The sequence below is a fragment of the Mustela nigripes genome, chromosome 4 (genome assembly GCF_022355385.1).
Source record: "Mustela nigripes isolate SB6536 chromosome 4, MUSNIG.SB6536, whole genome shotgun sequence".
Taxonomy (NCBI): domain Eukaryota; kingdom Metazoa; phylum Chordata; class Mammalia; order Carnivora; family Mustelidae; genus Mustela; species Mustela nigripes.
In genome coordinates, this window is record NC_081560.1 from 120,135,898 (window position 1) to 120,153,917 (window position 18,020).

At 37.5% G+C, this 18,020-nt stretch overlaps 1 protein-coding gene across 2 annotated transcripts in view; it reads left to right on the forward strand.

Moving 5' to 3' along the window:
- PRKG1 (protein kinase cGMP-dependent 1) overlaps window positions 1–18,020 on the forward strand; it is a 1,248,991-nt gene that overhangs the window by 1,124,881 nt on the left and 106,090 nt on the right. For both annotated transcript variants that reach the window (XM_059397429.1, XM_059397428.1), the window contains exon 9: window positions 11,813–11,887. In XM_059397429.1, coding sequence (XP_059253412.1) covers window positions 11,813–11,887 — 75 coding nt within the window. The remainder of the gene's footprint in view (window positions 1–11,812; window positions 11,888–18,020) is intronic.

Below are 18,020 nucleotides of genomic sequence, written 5' to 3' on the forward strand. Positions count from 1 at the left end.
TAGAATTACAGGATTTGGTGTTGGATTTTATATGGGGTGGTTGGATGAGGGAAAAAGTATGATCCAGAACAGGGATATGCAAACTTTTCTTGTAAAGGGCCACGTAGCAGATATTTTCAGCTATGCAGATCGTACTCTGTCCATTACAACTAGTCGATTCTGCTATTATATGTAGAAGCAGCCACAGGCAATATATGAAGCAGTGAGTGTGGCCATGTTTCAAAAACTTTATTTATAAGACAGGCAGTAGGCCAGATTGGATCTCCAGGTGTACATTTGTTGATCCCTGATCTCTAGAGTAAGTCCTGGAAAGAGTAAGGTTTTCTTTTCTGGAAAACCTTGCCATGCAGAGGCAAACAGAGGCTCTTGCATATTAGTGACACCTTCTGAGGTAGGACAGTCAAGTAGGGTCCCTGGGCCTCTGGGAGAGAGGGCTTCATGATCCAGGGAAGCACATTCCCATTTCCCAATCCACTTTCCACACTCACTGGAGCAACCCAACACGTGCCCAGAGTATGTGTTTGTTTTGACTTTCTTTACTCCCATATATGATAGATTTCATAGCCAGTTACAGGGGGATGGAACTGGCATAGTCAGTGATTTCTCCCCATTATGCTGACATGCATTCTAATATTTATGCAACTGTGCTTTTTATAAATATTTTACATGGCAGTTGTGCTAATATATTGATATTTAGTATTTGTAGCTATAAATTCTTTAATATGATGTTCATTGTACCTTCCCTCTGAAAATATATAGAATTTAATGTATTTCTCTATTTCTGGGAAAGAAAAGTTCATTATACAGAAGATGATTAAATTCCAGGACTAGGGAGCCCTTTAAGTACTATAGAGGTCAAATAAAACAACTAGTTAATTGACTTCTTCATTAAACATTTATTGAAGATTTTCTGCCCAGGGGCTTCACTAGTACCAGGAGTACATGGTTTAAAAACAACAACAACAAAACAAAATAAGGCATTGGAGAGCTCAGTACCTGGTGAAGGAGACTGACCAAAAAATCTACTAAATCCAGAAGTGTGCAGTAAGTCCTCTAAAAAGACAAACACAGGGTATCAGGTAGGGCTCAGAAAGGGGTGTATAAGAGAGGATGTGAGAGAGGTGAGGGGTTTAAGGCAGTGCTTCTCCAAAGATGTATGCTCAGGACCAGTTTTGTTTGAATTTCCAGACAGATGCTTTCATAAGATAAAATCTCAGTGGATTACTAGAAAAATAAAATGGAAAAAGATAAATGGCTGCTTTTAAAAACTATTATATTGAACATACATAAAATTATGTTTCAATAAAAATATCAGAACAGGGCACATGAGTGGCTCAGTCATTCAGTATCTGCCTTTGGCTCAGGTCATGATCCCAGGGTCCTGGGATCGAGCCCTACCTCAGGCTCCCTGTTTGGCGGGAAACCTGCTTTTCTCTCTCCCACTCGCCTGCTTGTGTTCCCTCTCTCGCTGTGTCTCTTTCTGTCAAATAAATACGTAAAATCTTTTTTTAAAAAAATATCAGGACAAACATAACACTGGATAAAAGGAAAAGAATTACAGAAGCTGATCGCATTGTCACTGAAAGCGTGTATATAAGCATTAAGGTGGAGGATGGTTATTACAGTTATTTGCAGTCATAAAACAAAAATTGGTGAGTGACACAGCAGTTTTCTGCTCGAAGTGAAATAGGGATACTTTTAAAGAACAGCGTGTGTGCCAGTATTTATCTTTAATGTGCCACGTGTTCCTGGTTCCTCCTTGTTAACTCTTCTAACCTAGACTGGATTGATAGAAACACCACTTACAGGAAACGATGAGCATCCAATCTGTTTTGTGCTTTGTTTAATAATCTCAGAACAGAGAAACCAGGCTCCAAAGAGGTGTCTGGTTGGAAATGGAAGTTGGCAATTTCAACATACTCTGGATAGTCATTATTATTTTCTCCCTAAAATGGAAGAAGTGGTGTTCTGTGTTCATTAATCCCTCATAAAGACTCAGTTCTGTCCATTCATCATGTAATCCATGAATGAAATAGATTATGGAATTTGTACACTTGGCACTACAATTGGCAAACTCATCTTAAAATATCACGCATTTAGCATTACCCTTCTTTGCATGACCTGCATGCAGTTTGTACCAAATGTTTCCCACCTCATAAATTTGGCAAAAATTAAACAGGTCTGTGCCCAGTTCATAAAATATGAGTCTGCTGATCTTTCCCTTGGATGTCTCAGCAATGTCAAATCACTCTAAAATTTTCTAAATTTAGAAAAATTTTCCAAACTTCCCTACTAATCTCTTCAAAGTAAGAGTTTAGCAATCATACTTGGAGAGGTGCTGGTCTATGAAAGATCCCTGAAATCCGTCATGCTTAGATAAAGACATATAAGAATCTTATGTAGAACCCATTAAGATAGAATATTTACAGACTCATAATGGTTTAGAGAGAATATCTCAAAATACATATTTTAAAACAGTTTTTCATTTATTTAATTCTTTATTAAGGTGGAACATATTCTTAAAAGTTAAAGATTAAAAGTCTAAAAGAGTAAAACAAACAAAAAACTTCATCCAGAAACCATAGCAAATGTTTCAGCAGTAAAATTATCAAATAAGCAAATAAATGAGATTGAGAAATTTTGTTCATACAGTTTGTTTCTACATAATCAAGGATGTCCTACAGTGTTTTTGTTGTTGTTGCTTTCATTTAACCATTAAGTGGGTTATTATGTAAGCACAGACATAGCCCAAAGTCAAATAAGTGCTAAACCTATAGAGTTCCAACTCATAATTTAAAATATCTGGAAGAATGCATAACAGAATATGAATGCTACACCCAGGGCTCTAGATTATAAGTAATCTTTTATTCCTTAAAATGTTGTAGTGCCAGGGTGCCTGGGTGGTTCAGTAGGTCAAGCCTCTGCCTTCAACTCAGGTCATGGTCTCAGGGTCCTGGGATCTCGAGCCCGCATCGGGCTCTCTGCTCAGCAGGGAGCCTGCTTCCCCCTTTCTCTCTGCCTGCCTCTCTGCCTACTTGTGATCTCTGTCAAATAAATAAATAAAATCTATTAAAAAATGTTTTAGTGCCTTTCAAAATTTCAACATCTGACTGTTGGGATCAGAAAAGAAAAAAAAATGTACATCTTAAATTCAACGTTGGTCTGTGTCAGTTGATTGATAGATAAGACACCTAGTCAACTCAACCAGATTCTACCCTGGAGAAGACTAACTGTACAGACATTTGAGACACAAACATGGTTAATACCACCCGGATTTTTGTTTCTCAAAAATCATAGTAAATTAATTGGGAGAGTTCCTGAAATCAATTCTTAACTTTAGATTTCTTTGGCAACTTTTGATTTTTTTGGCTCCTGGATCATCATTTTCAACTTTTGATTCTTTTAAAGCATATAGTAATAATCAAGAAATAGTTTAAATTCAATGTGTTTTATTTGTAATCAGTTTTTCTTAATGAATAATCCCATGATAGCTAAGAAATTATTGTTACAAAGGAAAGACAGAGACAAATGTCTAACACTTTGGTGTGTGTAATTTTTCCTGCCAATATGAACATGTGAAGAATAAAAAAAAAAACTGATAAGGAAACTGCTCATAAAAGTGTAACTGCTTTCTCTGAAATTATATCCTATTTCATCTTAAATAGATAATATTTTTTAATAGATACTATAGCCTGTCTTCTTTTTTTAAGGTGTATTTATGTATTTGAGGGAGAGAGAGAGCATGAGCCCGGAGCTGGTGGGGACAGTTAGGAACAGAGGGAGAGGAAGAGAGAAGCTCAAGCAGACTCCACACTAAGTATGCAGACCAATGCAGGGCTCAATATCTCAACCCTGAGATCATGACCTGAGCAGGAACCAAGAGTCTGAGTCTCAACTGACTTTGCCTTCAGACGCCTGGAGCCTTCCTTCTGATAGCGTTCAACCACGCTTCCCTGCCAACCTTGTATTATAATTGCTGGTTTCTTATCTCTACTATAAAGCTATACATTTCTTAAGGATATAGCTTAATCTTCTTGCGTAATCCACAGTAACTTGAGTTATTCCTTGTAGAGAGTAGGCATGGTACAAACACATCTGTGTGTCTGAATGGATGAAGGGTGGTTAGGTGGGTGGTGGGTGGAGTATTTGGAAGGAGAGGAGTGTTGGCTGGTTTTATTGTACTTGGGCTGCTTCTCCCTCTAATGAAACATATATTTAGGGGTGCCTGGGTGGCTCAGTGGGCTAAGCCTCTGCCTTCAGCTCAGGTCATGATCTCAAGGTCCTGGAATCGAGTCCCGCATTGGGCTCTCTGCTCAGCAGGGAGCCTGCTTCCCCCTCTCTCTCTGCCTGCCTCTCTGCCTACTTGTGATCTCTTTCTCTCTCTGTCAAATAAATAAATAAATCTTTTTTAAAAATCCATTAAACAAATTTAAAAAAAGAAACATCTATTCATATGGTACTTTGTAAGATAAACCGCTGATAATTATGGCTAAAGTCATTATAAGTAAAATGATCAAACAAAAGTAACAACAGCCTTTATTTGAAGCCGCAAAGTGAATTAACAGATTTTCTCAGTAAGTGTATCTAAGTAATAAAGGATGCCTCTGGTATCTTGGACTTGGCTAAGTAACAAATGTCCTAGCTAGTTTGAAACACTAATCTTATGTTTTCTTTTAATATATTTTTAAGGAGTTAGCCAAGATTCAAGATAAGAAAGTCTAATGGATATAATCATATATGCCCGCCAAATTAGAGAGAGCTTTGTCAAGAGTTCAGATAATGCTTGGCAAACATTTTGCTTAGCATTCTTGAAGTATTTGCAGTAGTTTCTGGTTTAAGATACTACTTTTGGCTCATTTTGACTTACAATCTTTATGAAGAAAGAAACTTATAAATAAATTTTGAGATTTCCTGCCACCCTATTTTCATTTTGGAAAAAAACCAAAATCTGTTCTAAGTACTTTTATACAAGATCCCAAACAAACAATTTAGTTGAACAGAGAAGAAAAGATCATGAGGACAAATTCAATTAATATGTGTTATTTAATACATCCATAATTTATTAAAATAGAAAACGCTTTGTAAACTGTGAAGTGAAATGTAAATGCCGTCCCTTTTTAGCAACATGATAACGCTCTTCCCTGGCATTTGGACTGCTTTCCTAATAATATAATAGCCCGTTTCTCTCTCGATGAAGTCTCATCATATCACAACCGAAGAACAAAATTATACACTTTTTAGACATACCACTGAGTAATAAGCTCCCTTCAAAAGGATGTTTTGGCTTAATAATGAAAGCATCTTAATAACTGAAATTATTACCCACTGAGTTACTGTCACCCTAATGTTCTAAAGCAGACAAATTTCCTAGAACAGGAAACATAGCCTTTTAACTGATACCTTTGAAGGGAAATTTCTGTGAATACCATTCCTGATGTAAAAGTAGCATTTCTGACAGGGCGCCTGGGTGGCTCAGTGGGTTAAGCCTCTGCCTTCGGCTCAGGTCATGATCCCAGGGTCCTGGGATCAAGCCCTGCATTGGGCTCTCTGCTCAGCGGGGAGCCTGCTTCCCTCTCTCTCTCTCTCTCTCTGCCTGCTTCTCTGCCTACTTGTGATCTCTGTCTGTCAAATACATAAATAAAATCTTTTTTAAAAAGAAAGCAAGAAGAAGAAAGCATTTCTTTCCCCCTCCCTCTCTTCTTTCCTGTCTTCCTTTCTTCTTCCTTTCCCAGTTCCAGACTTTTCTATTTCCTGCACCCCTTCTGCCCTGTTTCCTTTCACGTCTCCCTTGCAAGCACATATAACCTACCAGCAGTAAGCAGGAAAGGGATTCTGCACTTGCTCTCTCTCTACCTTTGTGTGCTCAGCTAATAACATTTCATCCACCCCCTCTAAACATTGCCAAGACTTGTGAAAACTGGCTTTCACATCCCAAGGAAGAGCAAACTTGCCTAACACTTACCGCCTCAGGCCACAGTAAGTTCTGCTCTCGAAATACACGGAATGATGGCCTTTTTTGTTCATGAAGGTCGCCTTCATTTATTCCAGAATTATGGCTAGTGTATATGTGAAATTGGCTTCTTTATTTAACAGTGCTGAAATGTAACTCACACCTGAATTGTGAGGTTTGTTTATAAACAGAAGTCAATGTGTGTCCTCTGGTCTCCCATAGCTGTTATAACTGATAAATAATATTTTTTTTATTTTTTGCTCCTCAGTTGTTAAAGTTTTTTAAAACATTGTGTTATAATCCCTTTCTGACTAGAACAGAGACAGTCTTGCCTTTAGTAGTCAAGCAATGTTGTGGGACTTGAGTAAATATTTAAAAAGGCATCAGATACCTCTACTAATACTTTTCAAATGCCTCTTTGATGAAGCTTCACACATATGGCACGCATTCCTGCAGAATTTCTGTGAAAGGGAAAATTGCAACACTAATTAGCTGATGCTTGCACCAGGAAGGATAAATTCTGTAATGCCATCAATAAACTTACCAAGATTCTTAAATTATTCATTGATCAGTGCAGAGATACACAGACAGAGACAGCCACTTGGAACTTAACATGGCTTGAAAATTCCACGTTTTCTTCAGCTTTCAGTTAAGCATAATGTTTGGCTTTACTCTTTGAGGCCGCTAGGTTATTAGCAGGATACCTTTGTTCTGTGTTTCCAAAAAATGTTGCTTGGCCAGGATTGCTTTCTAAATTAAGATTATTTGCAAAGGACTTATGGTTCCAATTTCAAAGCCAGGATGGTAGTTCTGGGTGTTTTATTTTGAAAAGAAATTCCATATGTTTAATCCATAATCGAGAGTATAAATACACATGTTTTTGTACATGGGTGCCACACCCCTCCTTCATCTGTATGTATGCGTATGTGTGTGTAGATGGGTAGGTCAGAATTCTATCACATGTGTCCGTGTAATGAACTATTATCTATCCATGAAAATGGTGTTTAGGAAGCGTTTGAAAATAAAACTCTATACTTACGCTAGAATATTAATTAAAAAAATCAAAGTATTAAATCCTAGCTGCTTTAGGATTACAACTCCATAAATTTAGCAGTAAAACCCTATAGAAAAAAAGTGAAAAGAAATACATAAAGATCTTCCAATTCGTTATTTGTGGTTAGAGAACTATGATGATTTCTGAATTTCTTCTGAGTTTTTTGAAAGCTTTCCACAAGAGGGGCCTGTGGGTGGTTCTGTTAGATAAGCATCTTATTGATAACTGCTCAGGTCATGATCTCATAAGACCCAGCCCCATGTGGGTCTGCTTAGGATTCTCTCCCTCTCCTTATGCCCCTCCTCCTGCTTCTTGCATGCATGCTCTTTCTCTCTTAAATAAAATCTTAAAAAAAAAAAAAAAAAAACCTTTACCATAATAATAAATTGATTACATTTTAGATGAGAAGCATTTTCCTTAATTATCAGGAATATGTTTCAAAAATAAGTCCCTATTGTATCAAGATAGGGGCCTTTTGCAAGTTCATATTATTCCCTTCATTTTTTCAATCCAGTAGTGTAAAAAAAGATTTAGAAATATTGAATCATTAGGACCACATGAATTCATATTTTAAATCAAGGACACCGAAGAAAACATATGAAAAAGTCACACTTGAAATACTTCTTTTGTTCACACTTTTTAAATGTGATACTTACCATTGGCTATGACCAGGCTTTAACAAAAATGGATATAAAATGGTCATAATCAGTCTAAATGTGTTTTTTACTTCCAATCAGGCTCAACTTACTTTTAAACTCATTTCTGTGATTAGATGGTTTCTGCTTGTAAAACTCTGTAGATCTTCACCAGATGTAGGGTTTTACATTTGTATACTCTGCAAATAGGAATTTCAAACTCTTTTCTTTCTTTCTTTGTCTGATTGCTGAGGCTAGGACTTCTAGTACTGTATTGAACAAACAGTGGTGAGAGTGGGCCTCTCTGTCTTGTTCTGATCTTAGGGGAGAAGCTCTCGGTTTTGCCCCATTGAGAATGATATTCACTGTGGGTTTTTCATAGATGGCTTTGATGATATTGAGGTATATAACCTCTATCCGTACACCGTGAAGAGTTTTGATCAAGAAAGGATGCTGTAGTTTGTCAGATGCTCTTTCAGCATCTATTGAGAATATCATATGGTTCTTGTTCTTTCTTTTATTAATGTGATGTGTCAGGTTGACTGATTTGCGACTGTTGAACCCTTGCAGCCCAGGAATAAATCCCACTTGGTCCTGGTGAATCATCCTTTCAATGTACTGTTGGATCCTATTACCCAAAATCTTGGTGAGAATTTTGGCATCCATGTTCATCAAGGATATTGTTCTGTAGGTCTCCTTTTTGATGGGGTCTTTGTCTTTTGATGGGGTCTGGTTTGGGGGTCAAAGTAATGCTGGCCTCATAGAACAAGTTTGGAAGATATTCAACTGGCAATGAATGTCTCTTCACAGACGACATGATACTTTATGTGGAAAATCCAAAAGACCCAACCCCAAAATTACTATAATTCATACAGGAATTCAGCAACATGGCAGGATATTAAAGTCAGTGCACAGAAATCTGTTGCATTTCTTTATACTAACAATGAGACAGAAGAAAGAGAAATTAAGGAATCAATCCCATTTACAATTGCACCCAAAACTGTAAGATACCTAGGAATAAACCTAACCAAACAGGTAAAAGATGTGTGCTCTAAAAACGACAGAATACTAATGAAAGAAATTGAGGAAGATAAACAAAAAAAATGGAAAAATATTCCACACTCATTAGTTAGAAGAATAAATATTGTTAAAATATCTGTGCTACCCAGAGTAATCTATACATTCAGTGCTATCCCTGTGAAAATACCGTCAACATTTTACACAGAGCTGCAACAAGCCATCCTAAAAATTTGTATGGAACCAGAAAAGACTCCAAATAGCTAGAGGAATGTTTAAAAAGAAAACCAAAGCTGGTGGCATCACAATGCCTGACTTCAAGCTCTATTACAGAGCTGTCATCATCAAGACAGTATGGTACTGGCACAAAAACAGACATATAGATCAATGGAACAGAATAGAGAGCCCAGAAATGGACCCTCAACTCTATGGTCAACTAATATTGGACAAAGCAGGAGAGAATGTCCAATGGAAAAGAGACAATCTCTTCAGTAAATGGTTCTGGGGATGTTGGATAGCCATGTGCAGAATTATGAAACTGGACCATTCTTAAACCATACAGAAAGAAAGTGAAGAGAAAGTGTAAGACAGGAATCCATCAAAATCCTAGAGAACACAGGCAGCAACCCTTTGCCCTCTTCCATAGCAACTTTTTGCAAGAAACACCTCCAAAGGCAAGGGAAGCAAAAGCAAAAAATGAATTCTTGGGACTTCATTAAGTTAAAAAGCTCTTGCATAGCAAAGGAAACAGTCAACAAAGCCAAAAGGCAACCTACAGAATGGGAGAAGATATTTGCAAATGACATATCAGATAAAGGGCTGGTGTCCAAGATCTATAAAGAACTTATTAAACTCAATACCCTAAAAACAATCTAGTCAAGAAATGGGCAGAAGAGATAAACAGACATTTCTCCAAAGAAGATCTACAAATGACCAACAGACACATGAAAAAAAAAATGCTCAACATCACTTGTCATCAGGGAAATAGAAATCGAAACCACAATGAAATACCACTTTATACCAGTCAGATTGGGTAAAATTAAAAAAGACAGGAAATGACAGGCGTTGGCAAACTTGCGGAGAAAGGGGAACCCTCCTACACTGTTGGTGGGAATGTAAACTGGTGCAGCCACTGTGGAAAACAGTATGGAGGTTCCTCTATTAGGTTCCTCTATTAGGTAGAACTCTAATAGGTTTCTCTATTAAAAATAGAGCTACCCTATGTCCCAGCAATTGCACTACTGGGTATTTACCCCAATTATACAAATATAGTGAACCAGAGGGGCATGTGCACCCGAATGTTTATAGCAGTGATGTCCACAATAACCAAACTACGGAAAGAGCCCAGATGTCCTTCGACAGATGAATGGATAAAAAAGATGTGGTATCAACCACATATTTTTTCCACAACAAAATAAATACTGTATTTCACTTTACAGTGTAAACCTATCTCTAAATCATGATGGTGACATTCTATTTATTGGAAAGAACAATGGCAAAAATCCTATTTGAACATGAAAATCAACTATGGGGGTTATTTATCATTTATTTTATCATTATATGTCTTTGGAAGTTGTATAAGGACCATCGGCCAACTGCAGTCTTCATTTATCTGATGTCCATTAACACAGTGTGTCACAGTATTAGAAACACTTTGTGTTTTAGCTCAGCATTCCAGCTATCCTGTCCCCCAGATGAGATCATTACCCAAGGTCCTGAGGTAATGGCTCCCCAACCTCCTGTTGGCTGGGTCCCCAAGCAAGTGTTACATTCTTCTTCATATATTCATATTCTTTAAATAAAGTAAAACCAAACAAACAATAGCTAAAAAGAATGGTGTGCATTGAAGTGGTTAAGCAACATTGAACTTTACATCAACAAATACCCCATGTTTCAGCACCTGACCAGGCGTATTTTGTTACTTGATACAATACACAAAGCCATTTTCATGCATTAAAGTTATAGAGGTTTCAAATTAAAATGTAATTTCTTATACATTTGACCATTCACCATCCACACTCTGGACATTGCTAGGAATTCGATGGTTAGTGTCAAGGCATTGTGATTTGGATAGGAGCCACAGGGTAGGTTTTAAGGGTCTGGGGTCTATCAGCCCTCACCCTGCCTGGCTGTTATGACTGGAGGTCAGTTTCTTAACCTCTGGTGCCTTATTACCCTCATCCTCAGAGGATTGCTGTACCCATAGAAGTACTTGTTATTACATATAAAGCACATAGAACAGCACCTAGCATATAAGTGCCATATAAGTGACAGCCCTGATTATTATGTGACACTTTGAATATAAACTTTCCTTCTCTTCCCCTGTTCAGTCCAGTTCAGTGGTTGCCAAAATGTCATGCACGCAAGAGTTACTGTATCTGGTTGTATTCAGTAATTTTCAAGGGTGATATCCATGTTTGTGTGTATACATGTTTTGCTGACCCTGTAATATTTTATATTATAGGTATACGATAGATGAGACTTCATTATATATAGTAGGTCTGAACATAGTCCTGGGTCCATACCAAGATATTGAATACAGTAGTTTAAAGAGTTGCCTTACTGTTCCTGGTTGATGATAAAGTCGGTTTTTTGATCCCTCCAAAATGAGTTGACTTCCTTAAAATTGTCTTCTGTTCTTTTCTTATCTTCTGCATATGTATTTTTTTCCTACATATGTATTTTGCCTTGGAAGATTAATGTACAGTTTTGTTAAGTGGCACTAGTAATGCTTATCTTCTACAATGTGTTGGAGAATTGGAATTAATATACATTCATGAGCATTAAAAGGATAGTGCATTCAGTAAGCATTTCATGATTGGTGGATCTTGTTATTTCCGTAGTAGAATTGACCCATCAACTTTGTGGTATATATCATTTTGTGTGTCACAGACTTTCTTCCACCCATTCTTTGATTATCTGCTTTTTCTGGATATAGTTCTAAGGTGTTGGGAAATAGGTGAACAGATGGGAGCGGTCACTGCTTTCAGAGGTTATATCATTATCTGATGTGTTTCTTAACAATGTATCTAGACTGAATATTTGAATTCATTTTTATTTAGTTCCTTTAGGATTGTTTCAATATACCATTGACTAGGTTGTCGTTATAAGGACTCTGCAGGGAATTTACCCTGACCACTCTGTTTTTCCCAACAGCTCTTTCAAGCATTTGATTGGAGGACTGGATGATGTCTCCAATAAAGCATATGAAGACGCAGAAGCCAAAGCAAAGTAAGTGAGAGTTATTTTTTTTCCCCTTTGGCTTTAGTCTTGATTTTTAAAAAAATGATTTTGACTAAAAATAAGATACATTTTGTTGAACTTCAAAAGCCCAACACTCTGACAGGAGGAAACCAATTGCTTAAAAAAGAAAAACAAAACAAAATAAAACAAAAAAAAACAAATTTCAAGGTCGTGATTAAATAGTATGCTTAAATTAAATAGTATGTCTCTTCTTGAATATGAAATGATAATTTGGGGAGAAAGATCAGCTCAGTGAGGGAAAATGGTAAGTTTAAATCCTATATAGGTCATTGAATCCAAACACAGTATTTCTCCCATTGAAAATACTTTCTAAGTGAAGGGTGGCGGTTTGTGTTCACTAGTTGTTTGTGAAATTGTATGGAACATAATAAGGCTAGAAATACTTCCCAGTGCAAATACATTGTTCCTTTACCTTGAACTGCAGTGGCATGAAGTTATTAGAATGATATGAGATAGTAGGTATCCCATGAATTATCATTTTTGTATAACAAATCAATTTGATCTCCTAATATTGCTTACTTTGAAAGCTTGGCTTCAAAGTTTGCTTACTTTGAAGCCAAGCTTTAATCTTTTTTGACAAAAATTTGAAATTCTTTGAGATTGGCTTTTGCTGGAAAAAATTTTAGGTTACTTCTAAAAAATGGTAATCTTCAAAATACTGCCCTCCTTTTTCCAATGAACTAATTTAAGGAAAAGCAATTCAGTATTGATATCATATAAGACACCTGAAAGATTAAGCTGACAAAAATTTGTCAGTAAATAGATAGTTCAGGGGAAGACCTTGGTCGGTTTTGCAGTAACCTCAAAAGCAAAAACAACAACAACAACAATAATAATAATAAAAGTGATTTTGTCTTGAATCTAGGAAGGTTGAAAGTTGGGTCTAGAATTAAAGTACTATAGTTTATTTGGACTGATAAAATTCTATTACTTTAAAGCTACCTAAACATAGTCAGTTTCTTCTCTATATATTTGCTTTTGTTTCTTCTGCTGTTTGGAGGAGCACAGATGTACATCCTGAGGTCACATGGTAGCAGAGCCTTTCAGTGATTTTCTTAGATCATTGCACGAGCCGTTCTAACACCAAACTCCATGCAGTCTGGGGATTGTCTGTGCTGTGGGTGATAGATATCAATTTTCTGGTTTTCTCCAGTAGATTAAAATATGCCTCAATGCTAAGGTTAGACTTTAGTTTCTGGTATTAGTACTAATCCTACTGAAATGGAAGAGGGGGCCATTTAGGATCCTTATCAGTTTTAAAAATTATAAGAAAAAAATTATAAGACTCCCTTTGTTATTATTGGACTTTATCCCTAGAGGAACATGTGCCATATAAAACTCCTATTTATAATTTATGTTAGTGTGGTTTTTTTCACCCTTAAGTATATGCATTCAAGTAAGATTAAGTTGCAAAAAAAAAAAAAATTAAATTGCCATGGATCATTCCAAATATATATATATCACATAGATACATTTTGTGTATATAACTGGTGGTAATATTCAAAATTCATCTAAAACTTATATGAGCAACCATCTGAATGCTTTTACAGCTACTAGAAAAAGAGGTCTTTAAATAAAGCATTCTTTGGCCTATTTCTGCTTCCTACCAAATTTTAGATTCTTATAATGAAAGTTTTTGTATAACTCCTATTTGCCCAAAGTTGAGTCCAGTCACAGGCTTGAGAGTGGGTGGCGATGGGAAAACAACATGCATTGGCTTTATCCTTCTCGGTGTCCCACTGGGTTCCAAGAGTTAGCTGCGCGTGCATCTCATGTATTCTGGTCATTTGTGGGCTCCCTTGCACATGCTTCAACCAAAGGGAACAAGGGAAAGAAATGCACGGAAGTTCAGATCAGACAGTTACTAGATAGGAAGGGTGAGGATACTTCTCATTTGAAGAGAATCGGTATGAAAAATGTGATCCTGGAGGCGGGCCAGAAGCCTCTGTCATTTCCAGCCAAGTGATCTCAGCCATGAGTGAACGCTGGCTCTCAGTGCCCTCATCTTACCTTTAAAATGGTACTTCTGTGATGTAATTGATAGCTGTATGGAGAAATACTTAGTAAATTATAAAGGGCTATAAAAATTAATGATATTATTGGTAGAAGTAGTCATTAGAAGTGCATCCTAGTGCATTTGATAAATTGCTTGATTCATAGAAAATTACTGCATATCGATTATGGAAAACTTCCTGGGCAGAAAGCCTGTACTGTAATGTACACAAACTACTCTCACGTTGGCAACATATCCTAAAATTTAACTTAGCCTGGAAAAGATGCATAAATACCATTTTTGTAAAAATGGGAGCATTTAGTTAAAAGAAAGTTTGGGGGCTCCTGGATAACTCAACTGAGTCCGGTCACATGTTTTGATCTACACCCACTTGATCTGAATATAGACTTGCAGACCCTGCACTGAGTCTGTGTAAAAGCTCAGGTCTTGATCTCAGGGTCATGAGTTCAAGCCCTACCTTTTAAAATTAAAAAAAAAATAATAATAAAGTTCAGTTATGATTAAAGAACAGAGAAGGGTAATTACATGAATATTTCCATCCAGGTGACTTAGAATATTGTTAGTTGAACCCATTAATTTGATAGACTAGAACTTAGTTATTATACTTATACATGAATATAAGTTAACTGGGAGAGATTTGTTTAAACTTTTCTAGCTCACTTAATACTAAATCCAAATGAATGCATAACCCATGGTCCTTAATACTGATTATTAGAAAAAAGGAATACCTTGATGAAAAAAAAATACCTAAAATCATTGATCCAAATTCTAGAGAAATTGATAAATGTAACCTTTTTTATTCCTCAGAATAGCTAAATACGTGGGTACATCCTGTTCTTTGTTACACTCTTTACTGTTCATATTTTATAGCTTTCTAATAAATACTTAGTACCTGAAGATTTCTAAAGTTGAAAATATTGTTTCAATTAGGTGTCCTATCACACAGGGTAAACTCTGAATTATTCCCCAGGAAAAGCTTTTTAGTTGAACTAGCAACTTTAACTGTCTGCACGTGTTAAGACTGGTGTCTCATTATTAGATTTCTTCCCCTTAAGGACATTGTGCCTTCGTCTCTGTATTTAAGGAGCTTCTAAGGGTTGCCACTTCAGGGCCTATGGACATGCTCCAATCAGTCGAAATTCCCTGGATAATTCTTGAAAGGCCTCTACATCTCTGTATAGATCACCAAATCTGTACCATTTAGAACTGAGGTGTTGATTGGCTCCACCATCGAAGGGTTCTTTTTTAAGATCTCCTTGATTTTGCAGAATCCCCTAAAGATGAGATTGATATTAAAGTCCAACTAAAAGGATCACATTATTTCTCCATGTGAAATTATTGTTGGTGTTGTCTCTCACCGACGATGCTGATTTGGGTTTAAAGAGGGGGGACAAAAACAACAACAACAAAAAAGGCCTGACTGTAAACCTCAATTCATGTGAGACATTTAGAAGTTCGGTTGTGAGAAACTCACTAGCTTGTAGCATAATCAGATCCCTGTGGCAGAACGGTCCACAGAAGGTACTGGGCATCGCTGGTCCGGGAGATGGCTGGAGAGAAAATGGCCCGGGGAGATGTTTCTCAGAACACGTCTGTGCTGGGCGTGTGGCTTCAGCCTGTCTCACAGCATTTATTTCCTACAAAGAAAATTATTCTTGACAGAAACTACCTTTATGGCATGTTTAAGCTCCTCTTGATTGCTGCTAATTATCCACTAAGGGCTTCTCTTTCTACAATATGAAGTTATCATCCCAAAGACATTAGAAGAGACAACAGCAGATCAAAGTTAAGCATCATTTAGCCTTATATAGAGCAGAAAGTAGCATGTGTGATGAAAGGTACACATTATTTTCCTTTGAGACTTATGTATGCATTCAGTTAATAAACATTTAGAAATTTACTTAATGATGAGTCAGAAATTATGCTGTGCAATATCAATACCAAGTACAAAACCTGGTTTCTAGCACTAAGCATTTTGCTGTTCTGACAGCTCTAGGGATATAGATTCATAAGTGCATTTATTTATGATCTAAATTGATGATTCTCAACATTATTCTTCACGAGGAACACATTCTCAAAGCATGATTTACATAAAGCTGCGAATGAGTGCAGTCATATGTTCTAATCTATGACATCACTTGATGTGAATATAGATTTAAAGACCCTGCCCTGACTCTCTAGCCCCCTCCCATATGATCGTTAACCACGTTCATTCACCTTGACTCATGCACTGATTTAGCCAGCAAATATTCTCTGTGTTCTTACAAAATGCTACCTATAAAGCAATGAATAAAATAGACGTGCACCTTGCCTTCATGGTGCATATGGGGAGGGAGACACACATTACCGATTCCCTGAGGAAGTGACATTTTATCTAGATTTGAGCTGAATTCTGAAGAATTAGCCGGTACCAGCTAAGCAAGAATTAGTTGATATTTGTTGGGGAAGGACGTGCAGAGAGCAGTGTAACCAGGAAAATCACCTTTGCAGAGCCGCCTGGGTAGGATCCAAGACTGCCTCTCTAAGTAGTCAAAGTCCCAACAAGGTTGGGACCTAGAATGCCAAAGTCAGAGATCAGAGGTTAAGGACTTAGGAAATTCAACTCAGGCTTGTCAGTTACCAAGAGATTAGTTGGTTTACATTGTAATTGAGCAGCCTTTCCTTTGTGTCCGGGGAGTAAAGAGTGAACACGGAGAGCAGCAGCAGAGTATTTTCGAGAGGGGGAAGCTGACAGTAAAAAGGACTAGAATGAGAGCAGTTTGAGTAATGAAAGGGAGTTGAGAAATAGTAAGGTGGCAAAACCAGTAGGTGTCCTGAAGGAAATAGATGTTGGTGGTGAAGGGGAGCACGGTCAAGGATGGTGCAAGGATTTGGGGTCTGGAAATCAGAAGGAGGCACCGGCATTCAGTAGTATAGAATATTGTTGCCAGGTTTGAAGAGTGGGGGGACAATGAAGTGACTTTTCCTCAGGTTGTATACAGGAAGCCCTTGAGAATAGTTGGGCAGGTCTGGAGCTCAGAGAAGAGGTTTGGATGCATTTGAGAATTATGAGCATTTACGTGGGGAATGGAATTAAAGATGCAGATGAGAAAGAAAGTTGAGAATTAGAACATCTGGCACTGAGGGTTGGCTCTTGAGGAACTAGCATTTGAAACTCTGTTAAAGGAGGGACGCCTGGGTGGCTCAGTTGGTTAAGCAGCTGCCTTCGGCTCAGGTCATGATCCCAGCGTCCTGGGATCAAGTCCCACATCGGGCTCCTTGCTCCGCAGGGAGCCTGCTTCTCCCTCTGACTCTGCCTTCCACTCTGTCTGCCTGTGCTCGCTCTCACTCTCTCTTACAAATAAATAAATAAAATCTTTAAAAAAAAAAAAAAAAAGAAAGAAACTCTGTTAAAGGAGAAGGACTGACACCACACACACACACACACACACACACACACACACACTGAAAAGGAGAGAAGAGAAGCAGAAGCAAAGCCAGATGCGTCACAGAAGCCACAAACAGAGTGCATTTCCAGAATGAGGGAGGAGATGATGACGTTGCATGCGTTCGAGAGTTCTGGTGGTAAACAAATGCCCACTGGATTTCCCAAACCACCGGTTCACATTCACGGTGGGGTGGGTAAGGATTGAGTCCCACCACATGGGTTAAAAATGACATGGTGTGAAGAAACAGTGGTCACTGTGCTTATACGAAATTCTAGGAAATGTCAAGTAAAATAATCAGAAACATGTAAGGGAAAGTTATGCATCTTAGTATTGAGAGAGGAAAGACCATGTTTAGTTCAGGAGGATGGAGAGAGTTTAAAAGTCTAGGCAAGTGGATCTCTGGTCTTTTTAACCATCATAGACAAAAGCAGATTTTGTGATGTGATTTCTTTTTTGAAAGGTCTTGCTTTTCTGTTTTAATTAGGTAACATCCCTTTAGGTTTTTAAAAAATCTAAAATGTGACTCTGGTTCTTGTCAAGAACAAGAGAATATTGCCCACGTACGGACCCCTCGCTTGGCCTTTTGGCTTAGGCCAAATAAAAATTTTACTCCTCTTTCCGTAATTAGACCCCCTGATTTTAAGCTCCCCTTCTGTTT